Source organism: Spermophilus citellus (genome assembly GCF_964194105.1).
Source record: "Spermophilus citellus genome assembly, chromosome: 4".
In the NCBI taxonomy this organism is placed as follows: Eukaryota; Metazoa; Chordata; class Mammalia; order Rodentia; family Sciuridae; genus Spermophilus; species Spermophilus citellus.
The window spans coordinates 116733223-116745884 of NC_138185.1; the positions used below are offsets into that span (position 1 = coordinate 116733223).

At 36.6% G+C, this 12662-nt stretch overlaps 1 protein-coding gene across 1 annotated transcript in view; it reads right to left on the minus strand.

The window, feature by feature from the left end:
* Window positions 1–12662, minus strand: part of SNX1 (sorting nexin 1) — a 39810-nt gene that overhangs the window by 21732 nt on the left and 5416 nt on the right. The window contains exon 2 of the mRNA XM_081291699.1: window positions 2520–2628. Coding sequence (XP_081147825.1) covers window positions 2520–2628 — 109 coding nt within the window. The remainder of the gene's footprint in view (window positions 1–2519; window positions 2629–12662) is intronic.

The window sequence follows — 12662 nt, forward strand, 5'->3', positions numbered from 1 at the left end:
TTCCTACCAGAGTTCTAATGTGAGAGTCCTCTTAAGATCTTGCTCTTCAACTTCTTGTGTCTCCCCCTGCTCTCTATTCTCACCTTTTAGGAATCTCATTTACATGGCAATTTTGACTACCACTTCTAGGAAGAAGATTCCCACGTTTCCAATTCTTTTCTCTTTGCAGATAAAAAAAACTCCTTGGGTACTTCTCTTTGCATTCCAAAAGACTTAAAATATTTGGTATTTAAAATACCAAAACCCAAAACTAACTTTTCCCCTAAAGCCAGTTTTTCTTCCTCCTCCTCCTCCCCCTCCCCCTCCTCCTCCTCCTCAAAACCCAAAACTAACTTTTCCCCTAAAGCCAGTTTTTCTTCTTCCTCCTCCTCCTCCTCCCCTCCTCCTCCCCCACCCCCTCCCCCTCCCTCTTCTCCTCCTCCTCCTTCTCCTTCTTCAGAATTTGGTTCTTAAAATGATACCATCTTGTCAATCCTTGGACTTGAACCATTTGATTTGGTCCTTAGCCTCTCTTTCTTTTTTGACATCCATTACATCCAAAACTGACATCTGGTTCTTTTCCTTTTGAAAAGTTTTATCTTTTCTTACTACTTCTATCACCTTATGTTGGTCTTTGCCATTTCATTCTTGAACCGATTTTTAACCATCTTCTAAACAGCCTCCTGTTTTTGTCCACTGCAACTCATTTTATATAATAATTTCTCTACATCAGTTTTCTAAAATATTACTTTCCCCATATCACATTTGTTACCTAAAACTACCAATGGCTCTTAATTGGCATTAGGATGAAAATTCAAACCCAAATTACTGATGTGTAAAACCCTCCTGAACCTGTTTCTTTCTTTCTTTCTTTCTTTTAATATTTATTTTTTACTTATAGGTGGACACATATCTTTATTTTTTTTTATTTGGTGCTAAGGATCGAAACCAGGGCCTCACGCATGCTAGGTGAGCGCTCTACCTCTGAGCCACAATCCCAGCCCCGCCTAAATCTGTTTCTAAACAACATTTCCAATCTATCTTCCACGGCTTCTCTTAAGAAACAATTTAAACATGAGTTAAATTATTAAATAATAATAGAAATAATAGAGGAAGGAATGATAGAAATACAAAATCACAAAAGCTCATAAGAATAAGAGATCACATGAGATTATTGATTATAGCAGTTTTCTTCTTTTTGGGTGTGTGTGTGTGTGTGTGTGTGTGTGTGTGTGTGTGATGCTGGGGACTCAACCCAGGGCTTTGTGCATGCAAGGCAAACACTCTACCAACTGAGCTATATCCCCATCCCTATAGCAGTGGTTTTAGACTCTTATGACTCCCACTAAGAAATTCTGTGTTGTCATCCAAAATACATGTACAAAACTGAAACAAACGATTTAGGTAATTTGCCCTTCTAATAAAATCTGATTCTTAATTTAATGTCCGTCCCTTAATTATGCTTTATACTTCCTGTCCAACATTTTTTTCTCCTACTCTCCCAGGAAGTCTTCCAAGATCACGCTAGACAAAAGAGTTTCTATGTTGGTATTACTGACATTCTGGATTCAACAATTTTTTTGATGTAAAGGGCTGTCCTGTGCATTTTAGGGTGTTTAGCAGCGTCCATGGCTTCTACCAACTGGATAACTATAATGCACCCAATTATGATGACTAAAACAACTCCATGAACTTAGCAAATGTCTTCTGGTAGGCAAAATCAACCCCAGTTGAGAACAGAGTAGTCTTCCTCAACAAAGATCTATCTAGCTCAAAATATTAATAGGATGAGAAAACCTACTGTATACTAGTGGTTTTTATATTGCAAGTTGTAGCTTATTGGATTATGAAATAATTCAAGGGGTTGTAAAGAACATTAAAGAAAATGTATGATATGTCAAGATCATTGTATTGTCTTGGGCAACCAATAAAAAAAAAAAGAACATTAAAGAAAAGAGAAACAACAGAAAATTTTAGACTTTATTAGAAGGTCAAATTACTTAAATCTGTTGTTTCAAGGCTGGGGATGTGACTCAAGTGGTAGCGCGCTGGGTTCAATCCTCAGCACCACATACAAATAAAGATGTTGTGTCCGCCGAAAACTAAAAAATAAAATATTAAACTCTCTCTCTAAAAAAAAAAAAAAACAAAAAACAAAAAACAAAAAACAAAAAAACTCTGTTGTTTCAGTTTTGTACAAGTACATATATTTTGGACTATGACACAAAATTTCTTACTAGGAGTCTTGGTCATAAGAATCTAAAATCACTGCTACAATCAATAATCTCATTAAATCTCTTATTCTTATGAGCTTTTGTGATTTTGTATTTCTATCACTCCTCTATTATTTCTATTATTATTTAATAATTTAACTCATATATTTATGTCTTACTCCCTAAACTTGTAAGAATTTTGATGGAAGGGAATATATTTTATTCTGGAATCTTCCACTACAGTATCTTACATAAAGTTATGTTGCTAATACCATTTTCAATTTAAAAAAAGCTATTTAGAAGGTTCAATTTTGAGTCCATACTTGCCTGCAAAGAGATCCTGTGGCTCCTGGTCTTGTTCTTCCTCAATCCCATTTTCTTTGGAACCATTGTTGATGGGAAGAATAGATAGTCTCTTTGGAGACTGGGGTTTATTCTGAAAACAGTGAGATATTCTGAATAAAACAGTACTTATTAAAAACAAATAACATGCCTAGAAAAAAATTTTTTGATACAATCCCTCTGTCCCTTGGTTGTTTCCCCAAGTGTTTTAGGGGACAACAGGATCACTTGTCAGCCAGTTCAATTAGCAGCAAAACATTAATAGTAATGAAAGTACTGCTATTCAAATGATCACAGAGCTAATATAGGTTCATATAATTCAGGTTTAATTTCTAAAACTATACCCTTGCTGAAATGCCCTACCCCAAAGTACGTAACAACAATGGTGTGTGTAAGCACATATAATTTTCAAAAGAATCTGTCCAAATGCATTTCTCCTTCTCAGCTAATGACTTTTATTCTTTCAAATGCTGATGAGGCACATTCTAGTGACCAGGACACACCACTCTGGAGTCCAGAATTCAAGCTCTGACCCTGGTTTACTTTTGTAGTGTTGTCTAAACTGTTAACTGAAACTCACTTGTGTTAGATGTTACTAACCCACATGACAGGCAAAGCAAAGTATACACTTTACATCTAATGTTGTTGGTGAATATAACTTCTTTTTTCATCCTTCTCACATACACAAAATTTTCAACCACATTCTCTCAGGCTAGGAGAATAAAAACCAGTCATGCTTGGCCTAGAAGGCACATGGTGAAAATACAGTCAGTACATGGCCTTTAGTAAAGGAGGCAAACAAGGGTGGGGTGGATCCCCAGACCGGTACCAGAGGGAACAAAGCCGGATTGTGCACCACATGAACAGAAAGCTGGGCATCTGGTTTCAAAAGCCTATCATTGTGGAATTGCAGGGTTTTGAAGTCAGACCCTAAGGCTAAATCAGTTAAAAGACCTGAAACTTTTATGAAACATGTCCTTAACAAATCTGAGGGATTTGGTTCCTTGGAGACAAGACCTTTTCTGACCCAACAGAACAAAGTGAAATGACATCTATTTGGGTACTTTGAATTTTTCATGCAATCAGCTTCGTCACCACAATGGGGCCACCCTCTAGGAAAGAAACTGTTACCAATATTTAGATTTATATTAGTAAATAATGCCTCTACTGCAACTTTTCTATGTTAATAAAGTTTAACAAGGTGCTTAGTTGTATATGTCTACATGTTATACCAAATGTGGGTCCTGTCCTCTATCTGCTTCCACAATCTTCAAAAACAAAACCACTGTCTGCTAGACATGATGGTGCATGCATGTAGTAACAGCTACTAGGGAGGGGGAAGCTGGAGAATCACTTGAGCCAAGACACCAGCCTGGGCAACAAGTGCAAGAAGATCCCATCTCAAAAAAAAAAAAAAAATCACTACAGAGAGAAGATAAATAACTGGGTAAAAACGAAACTAGAACTTCCCTTTGCCTCATAAACTGCCAACCACCTTCCTACACAACCACTTCCTTCCTTCACTCTTACACAGTACAGTGACTTCATAAGCCACCTTTTGTAGTGTTGTCTAAACTGTTAAAAGATCCAGGAGAGATTAAAACCCAGTATACAGTAAGAATATATGTTCACAAATGTAATTTACTAGTAGCTCACAAGGGAAACTAAAGTAACAGGAAAGTCAGTAAAAATTTAATCACTTTTAAAAATGCCTAAAAGAATCTATTCCTGTGATATGCAGATAAATAAAGCCAGCTTTCCACTTCTGACCTATCAACTAATCTTGGAAGTTACATGACTAAGAATGCTTTATGAAACATTGTTAGGATAGCAGTCTGTCACAGTGACAGATGGAGATGAATGGGATACACAGGGACAACTAGAGCATTAGCTCCTGTCTTTTCTCCCTCCACCCAGCCCCCTTCAATCCCAATCCAGTAAGTATGACTAGAAATATGATTTTAAAAAAGATGTGTGCTCCCTCAGTTAGCTAAGTAACTGTGAGACTCAAAACTACTCTCAGATCTCCCCTGGGAGCCCATTCCCAAAACCACACAGTAAAGTCCTAAGAGAGCTGAAGATAGATTGACTACCATACCTATTACCTTAATCTTCCTCAGCAGTTCTTTTACAAAATTAATCTTCTACAAATGTAAAACTCTATGTCCTGCTTCTTCTCCCTACATTGTTTTCCCTATCATTAATAATTGTAGGGCTGAGGGTGTAGCTCAGTGGTAGAGCACTTGACTGGCATGTATGAAGGCCTGGGTTCAATCCCCAACACCAAAAAGAAAAAACAAATTGGGGAGTGAATAGCCCAAAAGAAATTCTGGTCATTTGGGAGGCTGGTAATGTGGCTCAGTGGTACAGTACTTGCCTTGAACGCAAGAGGCCCTGGGTTCAATCCCAGCAATACCAAAAACAACAAAAGTACAAAAATCCTACTTTTAGTGACTTATTTATTTATTTATTTATTTTGGACCAAGATTGAACCCAGGAGAGCCACATCCCCAGCCTTTTAAAAAAATATTTTATTTAAGAGACAGAGTCTCACTGAGTTGCTTAGGGCCTCACTAAGTTGCTGGCTTTGAATTCAAGATCTTCCTGTCTCAACCACCCAAGCTGCTGGGATTACAGGCATGCCCACCCCACCCAGTATGACTTAATTCCCTATTATGTAGATATATCCCAACATAATCATTCTCTTAAGGTTGGACGGTTAACTAGTTTTCAGGTTTCATCAAATAATGTTGTGATCGATGCCATCTTGAATATAAGTCCACATTTGACTTTTAGGGACAATAGACTGCTGGCCATTTGAATCCCCGTGGCTTATTGCCTATTTTTGTATTTAAGTCAACATCTCTTGGCTGCACTTTTTTGTTTGCTTTTGTTGTTTGATGTTGCTGGGGATGGAATCTAGGGCTTTGTACATGGCAAGTACTCTATCACTGAGCTACATCCCCCATCCACTTTTCTTAAATAATATGTTAGCCCTCTTTCTGCCATATTGTACAGTATCCCTCCCAACTTTACCTCTTTTCATATTTGTTTTACTTTTGTTTGTCCTTATCAAATGTACTTTCAGTTGATTTGGACTGGCACTGGACAAACTAAGCTTCTTTCTTTGGCTGAAGAGTACTTAGCACCCAGCCTTCAAGCCATAATAATATTCTCAAGTTTTACTTACAATCAATTTTTTTTTAAAAAAACCTAACTGGGTATATAACCACTTTTAAGATAAGAAAAAGGACAAATGTTCATGGCATCCCAAATTCACCTAGGCAAACAAGTTTTCCATGAGACTAGAGTCTATAATAATAACTTGTCATCAAAATACCACTATAACAATGCATTTCATATGCCACGTCTAAGGTTAAAAGGCTATTTAAAAATTAGTATTAATGATATAAAATATATATTAGAATGCTAATTTTTAATTTGTGCATTATAATTATACATAATAGTGGAGTTTGTGGTTCAATATTTGTACATGCACACAATATAATTTTTAACAATATAATTTGGTAAAATTTCATTCTCCTATATTTCTTCTTTTCTTCCTCTCTTCTCTCCCTGGTCTCCCTTCCATTTTAGAAAGCTAATTTTGATTCAACAATTAAAATTCCAGAACGAACTTATTTTGGGAGAAAGAAGACACACTGATTACACTGAGTGGCAAATTCAAGACTAAAAATAAGCCTTGCTTTATAATACATACACACACACACACACACACACACACACAATGGTACTGAGGATTGAACCCAGGGGTACTCAACCACTGAGCTACATCCCCAGTCCTGTTTTGTATTTTATTTAGAGACAGGGTCTCACTGGGTTGCTAAGTGCCTCACTAAGCTGCTGAGGCTGGCTTTGAACTCGCAATCCTTTGCCTCAGCCTCCCAAACCACTGGGATTACAGGCATGTGCCACCATGCCTGGCTTTATTATCTATATTTTTAAAACCTCTAATTTCTAGGCAACAGATTAAAAGTTTGTTTGTAATATAGTAAGTAAAGCCCCCAAACTGCCCTATTTCCTCTTGCCTTTTTTTTTTTTTAAATATAAAAGCATTCTTTTTTGTTAGTAGACAGAATTCCTAGGTAAGATATCCAACATTTGCTTTACTGCCTTTGGCTGTTAATTCTAACAGGTGGTTCCACTAATAAGCCTATTTAAGAGTGCAGATACTTCTGTTTATAATTATAAGAACACACAGACAGACCAACACTAATTTGCAGACAGGTATTAGATGTTATAGTAAGAGAACACATTTGTTAAAAGCAAATGGGTATTTCTCAACAATTACCAGCTTCAACCTATGAGGCTCAGACCATTAACACTATTTTCTCAGCTCAGAGAAGGACAGATGTGGGCTTGTTGCCCTTCAAAGCTGACACAGCCATTCAGAACCGAAAAGTCTTGCTGTGATTCAGGGTAACTTCCCTTTAGGTTAACCAGTTGTGGTTCTTCTTTATGTTGCCAATTGCTCTTTGCTTCACACAGAACCAGTGCATTACATTCAAGAGATCTCAAAAGGGTAGGTATTGTCAAAACTCTCGGTGTCTTAGAGGTTGAATGTATATTAAATGTTAAGGTAACCCTGCTTCTGAGGACTAGATATCATTTTTTGGAAAGAAAATTAGTAAAATTTAGTAAGGCAAGATGGAGTTAAGGAATTGTGTGATCACACTAATGTAACAAGGCAAGAAAAATTAGAAATAAGTCAATGACAGGAACTATACCCTGATGATAATAGGGCAGCCATGCAGTCTTTTCAAATTGACCCTGGCAGATTGCAGCATTAAATACAGCTCCTTTTGCCATCTTTACTGATAGAAATGAATGAATTGGGTTAGTATATTTTATTGGTATTGTAACAAATTATCAAAAACTTAAGTTTAAATAATGCAAATTTATCATCTTTTAGTCTCACAAAAGTCCAATACAGGTTTCACTGTATAGGCTAAAATCAAGATGGATTGGGGCATTCCTTTCTGAGGTTCTAGAGGGTAATCGGTTTTCTTGCCCTTTCCAGCTTTTAGGTCTTTCCTTGGTCCCCTTCCTTGTTCTTCAAAGTCAGCAATGTTGAATCTTTCTGTGTCTTTCTTCTGTAGTATCTTCCATATCATGGACTCCTCTCACATTTTTAAGAATATTTATGATTACACTAGCCCCATGCAGATAATCCAGGATGATCACTTCATCTTAAAGTCAGGTGATTAGCAATCTTAATTCCATCTTCAACTTAAATTCCCCTTTGCCATGTAACTAACATATCCAGTGCTTCTAGGATTAGGATGTAGACAACTTGGTGGGAAAAGAGGGAGCTTTATTCTGCCTACCACAGGCAAGTGACTCCTGTCCCAGCACATTCATCTCAATTCACAATAGCCAAAGTATGGAACCAACCTAGGTGTCCACAGACAGATAAATGGATAAAGAAAATGTGGTATATATGGACAATGGAATTTTTATCCAGTCATAAAGAAAAATGAAATATGTCATTTTCAGGAGAATGGATGGAAGCTGAGACCATTATATTAAGCAATTTCTCTCATAATGTGAGAAGCTAATGAGGAAAAAAGGAAAAGAAAAGGAGGTGTCTCATGAAAATTAAAGGAAGATCAGGGAGAGGGAGAAGACAAGGGAAAGGAGAAATACTGGGGAATGATACTGGCCAAATTATATTGTTATATTATGTGCGTGTATGAATGTGTAACAAATCCCACCATTATGTATAACTATAATGCACCAATAAAAAATTATGGAGAAAAAAATGGTGCATCTGTGGTTGGGAGAATGGACATTCACTGTCCATTGGATTTGAGAGTACAGTATACCTTGCTTTGTAAACTTGGTGAACTAAAATGATGTCACATTATTACTCCTTCTCATAACTTAAGAAGTTATACTAGGGGTTCTTATCTTGGGCCCATGAACTACAGAATTCAGGGGCAGTCTATGAACCTAATGGGAATAAAATTACAATTTCATTTTCCTTAATCTCTAACAGAAATTTAACATGTTCTTTAACCATAAAGATAAGCAGCAAACCATAACTGCAATAGCAGTGCTTGAGACTATATCTAAAAGATATTAGGTGTTGGGCTCAGCGGCACACACCTACAATCTCAGTAACTCAGGAGACTGAGGCAGGAGGATCACAAATTTGAGACCAGCCTTAGCATTTTAGTGAGGGCCTCAGCAATTCAACAAGACCCTTTCTCAAAAAAATAAGTAAATAAAGGGTTAGGGATGCAGCTTAGTGGTAATGCACCCTTGTGTTCAATTCCCAGTACAAAAAAAGAAAAAAAAAGAAAATAGATGTTTTATAATATCACAGTTTCTGTAGATCTTAAAGTGTCATTTTTGCTCATCTCTACTTAAAAGTTACATTATTTTGTGATCCTCAGCCCTCAGGTTTCTGAGCCACTGGGATTACAGGTGTGGGCCTAAATTGTTTTAAAGGAACTCAAAACCACTTTTCTGAAACTCTAGGTATATTTAATCTAAGTATATTTCGTGTCTTCCATAACTCTAGTAATTATATTAAATGCTGGAATATTCGACATTATGTGTAAAATCACTAGATTTTGTAAAATCACATAAATCTAGTGATTTTACACATAATGTCGAATATTCCAGTATTTAATATATTATCATATCAATATTATACATGTATTATCATTATAATAAAAATACCTGAATAGCTATTTTTAGTTATAAGGATATTTTCAGTTTGAAAACTTCTACAAAAACTTCTATAATCTAAGTAAATTTACAACCTTACTCAAATGGAATGTAGCTCCCAATTATTGTTTTCCAAAACAACGTATGAGTTTTGCTCTCTTACAAAGTGTCTCCAACCATCATGTCTATAGAAATGTCATCACTGAAACTTCTGCAAGTTTTCCAGATTTTCAGTCTTGTTATCTATATCACTGTCATTATATTGAGTTCTATTTCTGCAGACAGTTCAGGTCTCAGTTATAGAGAACTCATTGGATATACCTACAAGTTGTTCTTTTACTTCAGTTGACTTAAAAATCAAATAAAAAGACAAAACACAGCATAAAGATTGGAAAAAATTTTATATAATTATTCTACCTATTATTAGCATTAAAAATATTTGTTACTTTTACAAAATTATTTTAATGTATTGAACCTGACTGTTGAGCTAGTTAAGGAAAACAATGAGTAAGGCCACTAGATATCTCACTAAAAGGACAGTACATTATCTACCAAAATTAAGCTACAGATGTTCTACTTAATTTTCTGGCATAATTTCTCTATGAAACTTTTTGGGTTTCAAATTCACAGAACTCAGAAGGGCCCAGAAAACTACAGAAATATCTGAGTGCTAATGGATGATTTATCCTCTAAATCTGAAAAAAACAAACCCAGTTCAACTATGTTCTGAAAGCAGACTGAAGCCCCAGCTGTCCATTTGACTAAGCAAAAGAATAAGTCAGAAAAAGTTGAGCAACAGGCTTTTCCTGGAGATGAGATACTTATGGCTACTTGCTCTAGCAACAACCAATTACTCCTGATTTATTTTCGCCAAAAGTGCTGAGAAGCTTTGAAGACCAAAGGAGAGAAATTAGAATATTATTCCCCCCCTCCAACATAACCAATTGTAAATAGCAAAGTCAGAAGTACCTGAGTAAGCAAAAGGGGCAGCAATTCTCTCCAGAAAGCAGAAAAGTCCAACAGCAACGTTTGCAGTTTCTCTTGTATGCCCCAAACTCTTTATTTATTTAAATATTTAACTACACTGGGGATTGAACCCAGGGCCTCACTCATGGTAGGCAAGGGCTATATCACTGAGCTACACTCCCAGTTATTTTAAAAAATTTTATTTTGAGATGGGGTATTGCTAAGTTGTCCAGGCTGGCCTCAAATTTTCAATCCTCCTGCCTTGGCCTCCCAAGTCGCTGGGATTATAGGCATGCAACCACAATGCCTGGCCCCAAACACTAATTTTAAGTTGGGTCCTTATCAGTCAGCTTTATGAGTCTTCTCTTTTCCTCCAAAAGTATTTTATAACTACATTTTTTTTTTTTTTTTTGGTGGGTGGATATTGAGGATTGAACCCAGGGGTACTCTACTACTGAGCCACATCCCCATATTGGGGCCTTGAACTTGAGATCCTCCTGCCTCAGCTTCCTGAGTTGCTGGGATTACAGGTGTGCACCACTGTGCCCACTACCTCCATAATTCTGAAAGTTAGGTTAATTGTTAGGGCAATTTAATGATTAATAAACTGATTAGAACCAAGAAAAAATAAATTAAAATTTTTAAAAATGAGCTACACCATAGCCCTTGCTACTAAAAAAATAAATTAATGATTCTGTACTTCATGGAAATGTAAATTTTCAAGAAGTACAATCTGTTTATCATTTGAGCTAAACACTAAAGTGAACTTTTGGCCATAATACCTATCACTGCCTTCTTTTTCTTTTTAATTTTCTGTAGTTGTAGATGGACAGAATGCCTTTAATTTTAATTTTTTTTTATGTGATGCTAAGGCTCAAACCCAGCGCCTCACACATGCTAGGCAAGAGCTCTGCCACTGAGCTACAGCCCCAGTCCTATCACTGAATATTTAAAGAATATTTTTATCAGAATGTGGAATTTCAACTTGTGATGTTAACTCCAAAATGTAGTATTTGAAGGAATGTGCCTGTAGAAGATATTATACCTGAAAGGGAAATTTACCCATAACTATTTCAATGACTAAACCATTATTAAAGAAACTAAGCAATACACCCTTTGTGTATGTGTGTGTGAGTGGGGGGGGGGGCGGTAACCAGGTATTGAACGCACTCAACCATTGAGCCATATCCCCAGCCCTATTTTGTATTTTATTTAGAGACAGGGTCTCACTGAGTTGCTTAGCCTCTCGCTTTTTGCTGAGGCCAGCTTTGAACTTGAGATCCTCCTGCCTCAGCCTCCCAAACTGCTGAGATTACAGGTGCGCGCCACCACGCCTGGCAGCAATACACCTTTTCATAAAGATATGTATAGAGCTGGGTGTGGTGGTACACACTTGTAATCTCAGCTATTCAGGAGGCTGGGGCAAGAGGATTACAAGTTTGAAGCGATCCTGAACAACACAGAAAGACCCTTAGCAACTTAGCAAGACCCTGTCTCAAGATAATAAATAAATAGGGCTGGGGATATGGCTCAGTGGTACAGCATTCCTGAGTTCAATCCCTAGTACTGAAAATAAAAGGGTATTTTTAAAGATATTGTTATGGAGATTCACTTTCAGAAGTTTGATTAAGACCACAAAAGGTCTAAGTGCCAAATAACTTATTGAGGACAGGCTACACCTTTGGGAACAAACATGCATGTTTTACAGAACAGAGAATTAAAGTACTGGCCAGTTGAACTATGGATGCCCTTACAGCTATTAATAAAACTACCAAATTCTGTCCCAGATCCAAAGAAGTTATTCTATGAACACTCAAGGTCTGAAAAGAGCTGAAGTGGGATTGTAAAATGGTGTGACCACTACGGAAAGTAGTATGGAGGTTCTTCAAAAAATTAAACTAGAATTATCATATAATCCAGTAATCCCATTACTGGGTATACATCCCAAAAATATGAAAGTAGGATCTTAATGAGATATTTGCACATTCACGTTCAAAACAGCACTTTTTGCAATAGCTTACAGGTGGAAGCAACTCAAGTGACCACTGGTAGATGATGGATAAACAAACTGGGGTAATATACAAACGAGAGAATCATTCAAGTTAAAATGAAGTACTGACCCATGATACAATATGGATGAATCTTGAAGACATTATAGTAAGCAAAAACCTATCAGAAAGACAAATACTGCATGATTCCACTTATATGAGATATCTAAATTAGTCAAATTAGAAACTATGCTGGCTTCAGTGTAATTGGCCTGTAGTCCCAGCTACTGGGAAGAGACTGAGGCAACAGGATGGCTTGAGCCGACCAGCTCAAGACCAACATGGGCAATATAGCAGGACTCTGTTTCAACAGAAAAAAAAAAAAAAAAAAAAAAGAATTATTTTCATAGAAATGTAAAATTAGAATGATGATTACCAAGGACTGGATAGAAGAGGAAAGGGGGAGTTATTCTTTCAT